The sequence below is a fragment of the Nicotiana tabacum genome, chromosome 15 (genome assembly GCF_000715075.1).
Source record: "Nicotiana tabacum cultivar K326 chromosome 15, ASM71507v2, whole genome shotgun sequence".
NCBI lineage: Eukaryota > Viridiplantae > Streptophyta > Magnoliopsida > Solanales > Solanaceae > Nicotiana > Nicotiana tabacum.
The window spans coordinates 70,334,814-70,346,772 of record NC_134094.1 but is presented as its reverse complement, the minus strand read 5'-3'; the positions used below and the strand labels follow the sequence as shown (position 1 = coordinate 70,346,772).

At 38.6% G+C, this 11,959-nt stretch overlaps 1 protein-coding gene across 1 annotated transcript; it reads left to right on the top strand.

Annotated features, from left to right (window-relative positions):
* Positions 1-750: 750 nt before the first annotated feature.
* LOC107824418 (ranBP2-type zinc finger protein At1g67325) lies at positions 751-11,289 on the top strand. Its single transcript, XM_016651173.2, has 10 exons — positions 751-906; positions 2,186-2,231; positions 2,395-2,510; positions 3,993-4,266; positions 4,544-4,614; positions 9,857-9,902; positions 9,994-10,103; positions 10,387-10,411; positions 10,483-10,634; positions 10,929-11,289. Exons 1-10 carry the CDS (start codon positions 898-900, stop codon positions 10,929-10,931), a joined length of 852 nt encoding a protein of 283 aa, XP_016506659.1. The 5' UTR covers positions 751-897; the 3' UTR covers positions 10,932-11,289.
* Positions 11,290-11,959: the final 670 nt, after the last annotated feature.

The following is an 11,959-nucleotide window of genomic DNA, read 5'->3' as shown; positions in this document are numbered from 1 at the left end:
GTCGAAATTTATTGAAAATATATAGATAAGGCAATATATAAAATTTAAGGAAAATTGGAGTTGATTTGCACTAATTTGGAGTCAAAATTCATAGTTAAAATCGAGTTTAAAATTTTCTTTGCGACATATGTATTTAACATGTATCTCACATACATCACACATAGATATACATGGATATACAAGTCATACCTAAGGGGTACACATTTGATATATCGGAGATATACAGTGAGATACACATATTATTTTCTTCCATGTTCATCTTCTACTTCGAATTTGGTTCAAATTTCAGTCCAAACCACCTCAAATCTCCATAAAATTGTCCCAAAATTGAGATTCAAACTCATTAAAATATACCTAATATATTCCAATAACAACACTCAAAACAAATTCTAATTTCGAAAACCCAAATTTCAAATTCAAGCTTAAGTGAGATCCAAAATTGTTACCATGAATCAAAATATTTCATACAAGATACGAGTTTTGTACGAATTAGATTTCTCCTTAATTCGGTAGACAACACTAAATAATTTCTCATTCATCAATTATTGCCAGATTATATATTGACATGATATTTTATATATATAGCCTCCTCGCGCAAATCACCTATTTAGAGGCTTCCGCAGAGGATGGGCCTTCAAGAGAAAACTAAGTGGACCTAACTAGGCCCATGCCCATCGAAGCAGCTTGACTTGCTTGACTCATTTTACTCGCAGCCCTTCCCCTTGTTCGTATTTATAACCTTACCACGAAACCACCACACACACACTCTCTCTCTCTCTCTCTCTCTCTCTCTCTCTAGCTCCGCCTTATTTTCGGTGTTTTTCCGACACAATTTCGTAACTCCGGCCGACGGCCAAAGAGTTTATCACCGTCTTTCTCCTCTAATTTCAAGCTGCTATGTCTCAGGTTTTGATCTTTCTCAACTTTCAATCATCTTTCTTTTCTTTTTTATCATTTATTCAATAAAGTTTCAATTTTTTTCTTGTGATATTCCCTATTTCGTTGCTTAAGATCTTTCTATCTACCCCTGAAAGTATTTTCATTTTTATCCTAAGTAGGATATTGGGTCGATACATAGAAGCTAGGGTTTCTTTTTGGCTTTTACCTGAATCTATAAAAGGGGTTTTGACTAATTTATAACGAACTATTGAAGGCTTTTTATTTCTGTTTTCTACTTATTGTTTGGCTTATTTACTAGTGTTGGAGCTAGATGTGTCTGAATCAGCGTTTTAAAAGGCGAGGCGTTTTACATACGACAAGCCCCATTGGTATTTAATTTTTAATATTTTATAAAATAATATAATTACAGTAAATATTTATAAATATGTAAAATTGTATAAAGATAAAAAATTGCATAAAATTTTTTAAAACTATAAATATGTGAAATATATATATAGAGGTGCTCCATCCCCACAAAAAACTAGTCAAAACAATCTATTATACGTTACTAGAAACACAAGTAAGTTGAGTCTAAAATAATAAAGTTTTCTGCCTGGAGGAACAAAAAGGATGACTAACCTGCAATTTAAACGTTGAACTTGTTGCTACGAAGGAGAATGTAGTTCTCTTTGTATTTGTAAAAAGAAAAATTGAATATTCGTTGCTTTTAGGATATATTAGCATATTAGCGGACAAAATAAAGAATTGGGAAAGACTATGAATTAGTGCTTCAATCAATAATAAAGGTGTTGACTTTTAAATTTAATACATTTCAGTTCTTTTTTAAAACTTTTGAGTAGTTACCAAGCTGACTTTTGAGAATTTGGTTATTATATGAAAGACTTATTCAACAAATTTTGTTTTAATTTGAAAAAGTCTCTGGGCCTCACTAAAAAAACGTGCCTCAAACGCCCGGTCATCCGCCCCGAATTGCTAGGCGTACGCCTCTTTAGACTTTCGCCACACACCATCGCCTCAGGGCTTTTTTGGTGCGCCTCGCCCCAAGGCTTGCCCCGAAAACGCCTTTTAAAACACTGGTCTGAATAGAGAGAGCGAATATATGAGGATTGATTCATATATGATACCCTAGTGTTGGAACGAGACGTGCCTAAATAGGGTGAAATTGATGTAGAGGATTGATTCATATAGGGGACCCCAATTTGTTTGAATTGATGAGTAGTTTAGTCATTGACTTGTTTGGGCTTTAAAACTTGTATTTTGACATGCTTTTTATAATTGTTTCCAGGTTGATAACAGAAATTCTTCTGCTGCCAAACGTGCCCGAACTGACGGTATGTATCCCGGTTCCTGAAGAGGAGGGAACCATTGGATCTTTAATGCTCTGATAGTTTTGTACTTCGTTGTTTCATTCTGTTATTTTTTGTTTTGTATTAAGTGGAGAGGGTTCACAATGTTTGCTCCCTACTAAAAGCTTCTAGCTTGTTGACATTGTAGGTGGCCGTAGGGAAGATGACTGGACATGTCCGAGCTGTGGGAATGTCAATTTCTCCTTCAGAACCACGTGCAATATGCGCAATTGTACTCAGTCTAGGCCTGCAGATCACAACTCAGTAAGATATCATCTACTTTCACGTTTTAGTTTGGGAGAGCTACGTGTATACCGTTAAATGATTTTATTAGTAAGTTGTGTTGTTTGTTTCTGTAAATTTAGCCTCCAACTGTGCAGTAAATTATTGTGCAAAGTTTGTTTTTGTAAGTACACTTGCATCTACTGCCTATATAATTTAGCATCAGTTTTCTGAAACACAGTTCTTAAAGTTAGCTTTTCATTTCTATATCTCCCCCCAAAACCCCAAACCAGGTTAACCCGTAGAGATGTTTGGGTAAACACAGTTCCTGATATCTAGCCTCAACGAATCAGCTGTTACCATGGGTGTTGCTTGGATTTTCATTTACGAGAGTCAAGATGCTTCATATTAACTCAACTCTATGTCTATTCACCTTGTTGTCTGACTACCTAGAGCCCCATTCGTTTCATTACTCGCTCTCTGATTCAGCATTTCTCTTAAATCCTACCTCCACATCATGCTCCATCTAAATTGATTATTGTGGTTGGTTGTTAGTTTTCTTACCTTTTCTTTTTCTCTTGCTAGCAATTATTTTCTTTGGAAATGATTAAAATCATCCAATGATCCAAGCTGGGAATTCGTTCCCAGTTTCTTAGCCTGCCAGGTGCCCTGAGTTCTTTTGCAAAGATGGTTTATGTTTATAGCATTTATGGAATATGCAACAGGGTTTAGTACCCTTAACGGTATTATGAAGTTTGTTCCTCTCCTTGTGCTTTCAGTTTAACTATGCCCAAGATGCTGGATTTATGGAGTGGTTTGAACCTTTGATTTTTTTCTCTTGCTGATGAAGGATAGATGAAAAGCCTTTTTTTTCAATCCAAATACTGAAAAACATGAGTAATGAGTGAAATCAATTCTAGGCTTGCTTTAAAAGGATTGTTACTTCTCCAAAGAGTTCGGCAGATTTCATTAAAACTCGTTTTTCCAGCCCAAGTTATCATGTGCCCTACTTTTGCTTAACCGTTTCCGACCCTCACGTTTGACACACCTTCTTCTTTGCATAACCACTAGCTTATAGCAATCATGCTAGAATTGCCAAAATCATTGAATATGTGAGACTATTTTTGAGCCTTAGATAGACGTTAACTTAGTGTTTTGTTTTAAAAGATGTCTTGTGGATGCATAGAATATACATGATAAAATGCATAAAAGCAGTGTCAAGGATGTAGAGATTATTTAAAGTTCTACATGCCCACACAATCATATTATCTGAGAATATATTCCTCAAGTCATGCTGGTCATCATGGCAATTTTGGTATTCACGATGACTAAGCATATCTTGCATGATCCACATCCTTCAAAAAGTATCTTAATTAGGTGAAAGATTCGTCATTCATGAACACTTTCACAATTTAACTTTCTAGTCTGAGTGTATCTTGAGTGATCATTGCTTATCTTGAAATTATAGTTAATATGAGATTTTAACAAATCTTGCTAATATTGACAAAGACTTTGCCTTTGTAGAAATCTGCAGTTAGACCAATGCAAGCTCCACAGAGCTATTCACCCTCTGCTGCATATGTTGGGTCTGGTGCACCCTCTTCAATGTATATGGGGGTAGCACCTTATGGTGGTTCTCTGTTCAATGGACCATCCATGCCAGCCTATGACGTTCCATTTTCTGGGGGTTCAGCTTATCATTACAATATTGGGAGCCGCCTTTCTGGGGGCAGCCCATACCGCCCACTGCATTTCTCTGCTCCACCTCCTTACACTGGTGGGTCTGTGATTGGAAATGGTATGTATTCTTAACCTCAACCAATTATAAGTTAGAAAAAAACGAAGAGTGCTGCTTGGAGGTTTATGTTTTAATGTTGTAGTGCACGTCCCAGGTTTCCAGATGGATTAGCTTATTGCAGATTAAGGAATGTTTGTTTTGTCCATTACTAATTATGTGTCAATGTCACGCATGACATGTAAACAGCACTATGCTGTCAGACTTCTAACTTTGGAATAACCCGATATAGTTTCAGTTGTTCCATAATAATGTTGTGACTGAACTTTTTTGTTTACAGGTGGGATGTATGGTGTGCCACCACATATGGACCGATACGGTTTGGCATTGCCAATGGCCCCTGCTGGCATGGTAGGGTTAAGTTTCGGCTTTTTCTTGAACATGATTATCTTGTTTGACTATACTAGACTGTTGCAACTTCAACAGATGTTAACTGAAAAAAGAAAGAAAAGTGAGCTCGCCTAAAGAACAAATGGAAGAATTGTCCTTGAACAGCTTGCTCGATGTAGAACTCGATTGAGTTCTGGAAACAAAGATGGAGTGAGAGAGAATGAGAGATAAGAGAGAGATTCTTTTATTCCAAAATCTTCTAATGCCTTACAAAATGAGGAAAATGTCAACTATATAGAGGAAGGTGGGAAAGTTAGTTATAACTAACTTTTGGACTCCACTTCCTAGTTATTCACGCGCTTGTGCTAGTCACGTGAGGCTAACTAACCTAACAAACTACAATTGAATTGAAGCTGGTTCTTTTAGAATTGGGAAGTGCACTTATTAGGATCGTATCAAATACCCTCCTCTTCAAATAATCCTTGTCCTCAAGGATTGAAGTGAGTAAACCTCTGCTTAAGGTCGTGGTATTCTTCCCATGTACTGTCCTCAGGTGCGGCATTGAACCATTTGACTAGAACTTGAGATACAACTCTCCTATGCTTCTGAATCATCCGTCTATCAAGAATTGCTTCAGGTTCCAGCAGAACATGACCAGCTTCTCAGTGCACCACAGGCAAGGTGACTGCAGCTGAGTGAGACCCTATCTTTCTTTTTAGCTGCGAAATGTGGAATGTGGGATGGATCTTGGTACCAGCAGGCAGATCCAAGGTGTATGCTACTGATCCCACTCTAGCAAGGATCTGGAAGGGCCCAAAGTATTTGGATGATAGCTTCTGAAAACCATGCTGCTTAAGAGAGAGTTGTCTGTAGGGCTGTAGCTTGACATATACCCAATCCCCTGATGCATAAGTCCTGTCAGTCGTGTGTTTATCAGCTTGCACCTTCATTCTATTTTGAGCTTTCCCCAATTGGAACCTCAGTAATCTCAGAGTAGCTTCTCTAGCTTGGAGACTTCTATCCACCACATCTAGTTGGGAATCAAAGCTCATGTAGGGAAGTAAAGGAGGTGGTTTTTGGCCATACACTGCCTCATATGGAGTCAAGTTGGTGCTGGAATGAAAAGTGGTGTTGTACCACCACTCAGCCAAGGGCAACCACTGTGGCCATTCCTTAGGTATCTCAAAGGTCATGCACCTAAGGTAGCATTCCAAGCATTTGTTGACATGCTTATCCTGTATGGACTGAATAAGATGTTGGAGTGCAGGGTCTTGCCTCCATGTGGCTATAACTGTTTCTAAGAGGTCTGAGTTGACACCAGAGATGCTGTAAAGCTGGATGGATTCTTCTTTCCTGGACAAGGCATCAGCTACAATGTTCTCCTTCCCCTTCTTGTAGATTATAGAATAATCATAGCCAAGTAGTTTGACCAGCCATTTTTGTTGGCTTGGAGTGGTAATCCTCTGCTCTAGCAAGTATTTAAGACTGTGGTGGTCAGTTTTGATGATAAATGGCCTTCCTAGTAGATAAGGTCTCCATTTTTGTACAGCAGAAACCAATGCCAACAGCTCCCTTTCATAGACAGACAATGCCTTGTTCTTGTCTAATAATCCCTTGCTAAAGAAGGCAATTGGCATGTTATCCTGTGCTAGGACAACTCCAATTCCCCCTTCAGAAGCAACTGTTTTTACTGTGAATTCCTTGGAAAAATCTGGAAGGGCTAGGACAGGAGCTGATGTGATAGCTAGTTTCAAGTCTTCAAATGCAGCAGTTGCTGCAAGATTCCACTGAAAATTGCCCTTTCTGAGCAGGTCATTGAGGGGCCTTGCAATGATGCCATATCCTTTGATAAATCTCCTATAGTAGCTAGTCAGCCCTAAGAATCCCCTCAGCCCCTTTATGGTGGTGGGTAGTGGCCAGTCTAGCACACCCTGTATCTTTTGCTCATACATAGCTACACCTTGCTCAGAAATGATGTGGCCTAAGTAGTCAATCTGTGTGACCTCAAAAGCATATTTGCTTTGTTTAATGAACAATGTATGAGATCTAAGGACCTTGAAAGCTTCCTCTAAATGCAACAGATGGTCATCCCAACTTTGACTATATATTAAGATGTCATCAAAAAAGAGCACACCCTGTATCTTTTGCTCATACATAGCTACACCTTGCTCAGAATGTGGCCTAAGTAGTCCATCTGTGTGACCCCAAAAGCATATTTGCTTTGTTTAATGAACAATGTATGAGATCTAAGGACCTTGAAAGCTTCCTCTAAATGCAACAGATGGTCATCCCAACTTTGACTATATATTAAGATGTCATCAAAAAAGACTAAGATGAATTTTCTGAGATAGTTGTGAAAAATCTAGTTCATTAGGCTTTGGAAGGTAGAAGGGGCATTTGTTAAGCCAAAAGGCATAACCATGAATTCATAATGGCCATGATGGGTTCTAAATGCAGTTTTAGGTATGTCTGGTTCAAACATTCTAATTTGATGATATCCTGACCTTAAATCCAGCTTAGAGAAGTATTTGGCACCATGAAGCTCATCCAGCAATTCTTCAATCACAGGTATGAGTAACTTGTCCTTCACTGTGCAGCTGTTCAACTCCCTGTAATCCACACACAATCGCCATGATCCATCCTTCTTTTTCACCATTACAATAGGAGATGAATAGGGGCTGGTGCTGTGCCTGATAACTCCAGAAGTTAGCATCTCATTCACCATCTTTTCAATCTCATTTTTCTGAACATTAGGATATCTGTAAATCATGTAAATCCTGATGTTGATAGGAGAGACACCTTATTTCAAAGTGATCTTGTGATCATGTAGTCTTGAGGGAGGTGGTTGTGTTGCCTCCTCAAACAAGTCACTGTACTTCTGCAATATAGACTGCAGCTCCCAGCTCATACTTGGTTCTTTTGGCATGCCTTCCAGTGTGAAAAGACTGATTTCAACTCCTTGTTGATTCTCAAGGAATAAACCCACAAATATCATACACAGCTCTGGAGGTTTGGCTAATAGCTTGTCCGTACTGGCCTGCTGAATCATCTTGGTTGCAGGAGGTTGAACTCCTCTCAATGACACCTTATGTCCCATGATACTGAACTCCATCCTGAGTTTCTTAAAGTTCCACATAATGTCACCCAGTGTGATTAACCATCGAATTCCCTAGACCATATTACAACCTCCAATTGGCAGCACTAACATATCAGAATCAAAAGAAACACCTTGCATTTTCCAAACCAATCTTTTACATATATAGTTGCTCTGCACCTTTCCATCAGCAACAGATACATCAAAAGGGGATATAGCTGTCAAAACACATCCTAACTTCTTGGCAGTGTTTAGGTCCAAGAAATTGTGAGTGCTCCCAGTATCAATTAGAACCTGCACAGCCTTTCCCTTGACTGACACAGTTACTCTCATAGTTCTAAAATCATGCAGTCCATTCATGGACTGATACATGAGGTAGAATGGACCCCTCAGCATCAGTCTCCAACCCTTGACCTATCATTGTTAACAATTCTGCCGGATCTAACATCACTTCCTCTTCCAACTCAACTTCCTCTATTCCCTCCTCTACCTCCATAGAAAATAATTATCTCCAGTTCTTACACACATGCCCAAAGCTATACTTCTCATCGCAATTGTAACATAGTCCCTTACTCCTTTCCTCCATTTCAGCTGGGGTTAATTTCTTGGCATTCCTGTAGGTAGATTTTGTAGATGTAGTAGGGAAATTTAGAGGTCGACTGGAAGGTTGGCTAAATTTGGAGGGCGTTGGAGCAGAGTGTTGGGAGAATTGGGAATTAACAGAAGGGAATTTTGGGGTGTTTTTGGTGGAGTAAGATGGAATTGAGGTGGCCATGAAAACCTGCTTCTGTACAACCAAGGTTTGTTCCTGAATCTTAGCTAGACTAATTGCCTTAGCCAAAGTTCTGGGTGCCAACATTTTGACAGGTAAACCAATTTCTGGTTTCAATCCCCTAACAAAACAACTAACATACTCTTCTGATAATTCTACTCTAGTAAGCAATTCATCAAACATATCAACATAGTCTTGCACAGAGTTTACATGTCTCAAATCCTTGAAATCTCCCACGGGGTCGTCAAACAATTCAAATCCAAATCTGGCATACAAACAAGCTACATACTCACCCAAGCGAGGCCACTCTCTAGTCACCCGATGCTTCATGTAGGATTGGTGCCATTGTAGTGCCTTTCCTTCCAACTTGCACGAAGCCAGTTTCACCTTAGAATCCTCAGGAGTGCCATCCACAACAAAGAATTGCTTGCATTTATACAGCCAGTCCTTCAACCCTAGGCCCTCAAAGGCTGGGAACTCCACATGATAATCGCGAGTTGGTAATTGGTAACCTCTAGGTCGCGTAATCACCACTTCTGGACCTTCATTTTCAGCAGGAACCTCATGTTGATGACTCCCAGTAGTAGTCAAATTATTCAGCAACAATTTCCTGATTTCCTCCATAGCTTGGGCCACCTTATGATCCACAGAACTTATCAATTCCGAAACAGAAGTTGTGACTGCATCCATCGAACCCTTGAGATTGTCAACTTCCTTACGCAGCTCTTGCATACGAGTATTGTGATCACCTATTTCCACATATCCAAGGAGCAAAAACCTCTGATACCAATGTTGCAACTTCAACAGATGTTAACTAAAAAAAGAAAGAAAACTGAGCTCGCCTAAAGAACAAATGGAAGAATTGTCCTTGAACAACTTGCTCGATGTAGAGCTCGACTGAGTTCTGGAAACAGAGATGGAGTGAGAGAGAATGAGAGATAAGAGAGAGATTCTTTTATTCCAAAATCTTCTAATGCCTTACAAAATGAGGAAAATGTCAACTATATAGAGGAAGGTGGGAAAGTTAGTTATAACTAACTTTTGGACTCACACTCCCCAGTTATTCACGCGCCTGTGCTAGTCACGTGAGGCTAACTAACCTAGCAAACTATTACAACTGAATTGAAACTGGTTCTTTTAGAATTGGAAAGTGCACTTATTAGGATCGTATCATAGACAGTCGGCATTAAATTTTGGTTCATTACAGTTTTAACTGAATATTTCATTTTTCTTTATACACCGCCTAATATTTCTCCCCTTCCGGTATTTATGTCGCACAATTTTAATCTTTCTCGATAAGTTATGTCATCACCCTTGTGGCAAATGCTTATCACAGAGTGAATGATGATTTTCTGTTCAGTTAAGAAGAGACTGAGTAATATTAATTCTTAATGCAGGCACCAAGGCCGGGTTTTTATCCTGAAGAAAATTCTCAAAAGAAAGGTGGTGTTCTGCAGTATATATTCTATCCCTGTATTCTGCATTAGTTTCATGGCATCTGTAATTATTACCTTCTTTTCCATATTTTCCGCAGATGGAACACGTGATAATGACTGGAAATGTCCTAAATGTGGAAATGTCAACTTTTCTTTTAGAACAGTTTGTAACATGAGGAAGTGCAACACTCCAAAGCCTGGTTCTCAGGTTTGACTTGCTGTCATGTTCCAGGATCTATACCTGATAATATACGATATTGTTTCGTTCTTAGTATCCACCACCAATTTTGAACTATTTTGAATGAAGTTTAGGTTATCTTGGACCAAAAATGTTATTTGCTATCAAGAGTTCTGTATGTGCTAAGTTTACATTAGATGATCTGATTTTGAAATTCAAGTTGACTTCTTGTTCTTCCTACTTATCTCAACTCTGGAAGTTGTTTCACAACTACATTTTGATTTCTTGTTGACTATCTTTATTTGCAACACAGGTTTCCAAATCGGGGAAGAATACTAGTAAGTTTTCGTCCTCTAGCATGCTATATTTTACTAATTCTAATTAACTTTCTAACAACTCCAAATTTCAGAGCCAGAAACGCCAGAGGGAAGCTGGAAATGTGAGAAATGCAACAACATAAACTATCCTTTTCGGACCAAGTGTAACAGACAGAATTGCGGTGCAGAGAAACCATCTGAGTCCAAAAAGTCTCCTTCACAATCAGATGATGAGAATGATCAGGTCTGTTGTGTGATACACTTGATTTGTATGATTATTTTCTGCCTAAAGTTGTCTATAAGTTGTGAATCATCTATGTATTCCTTGTACAGTTTACGTATATTATGCTCAAGACACTTTGTAGCTTTGAAACTCTGTGTAGGAAGTATACCCGCTATCCTCCAAAAGGGAACTATTTTGTCTAGTTTCTCTCTTCTTCTCCTATTTCTGATACTTCCTGCTTGTTCTTCTTGTTTACTTTATCCTTTTCTTTTTGTGTTCGTCGGCATCTATTAATTTGGTTGTCTACTGTTCCAGTGAGTACTAGGGCTTGTTTAAGGGTTGAGAAGGTCCAGAGTTGTCGTCCAGCATTGCTCAGTGTGGGTGTCTGAAAGTCAGTAATGTCACCTTCCTGTTGCAGCGGTTGTCAAGTTACTGTGCCTTAATGTGGTGTCAAAGTTGTACTAACTGAAATTGGTACCTTGTGGTCCTTATGGATTCTTGACGAGTTTCATCAAGTGTCTACCAGCTTTTTCTGGCTGGATGCTATTGAGGTTGATTTGGTTGATGTTCAATAGGATTTCTTCTGGTATTGCTGCACCTATGTTAGATGGGTTGTTGACATCCATTTGTGTTAGGTGGTAATTAAAAAAAAAAAGCCTGATGTAGCCTGTTTTTATCCTGGTCTTTTATTGTGTTTCAAATGTATTCGGTGTAGCCGGAGTAACATGTCCAGGTTGCATACATCAAGGTCCATGGTCTAGGATCTTTTGGTTTTCTCCCAAAACAAAATGGGGCAGAGAATCTGTTGATTAGGAGTGTCTTCCCGAAGGTAAGTTGAACATGAGCATTGTCTTATTGTTCATTAGCCCCTAATGTAGATTGTCGTATCGCATTTGATCTACCATTAAGAAAAAAAATTCTAGGTTGGGGTTTCACGTTAGGTGTTAAATATTTTTGCCCATGAAAATATATTCCGCTCAAACCTGTCTGGTGTGCTGGGCATATATTCATAAGTCTGTCATCTCTATCTTATAGATTATAATCCTAGCACATTATAATTTGGTAATTAAATAATTTATAAAAAGAGCAGACAACTAAAATGATATTGAGGTGGATGGGTTTAGTTATAATCTACTGTTTAGTCCAAATTGAGTCTCTCATATTTATCCAAGCATACGTTAGCAGAGTTTATTGATTTGACCTGTTTTAACCACTCAAATATAGCCGTGACCTGTCTATTTTGTGCTCCTATTTTGCATCAGAGGTCCTAGAAACTTAGCTCCAGGAAAGAATCAATTGAGTTCAAAGTATTCTCTAACCGTTTGGGAAGACTCACTTCATGGATT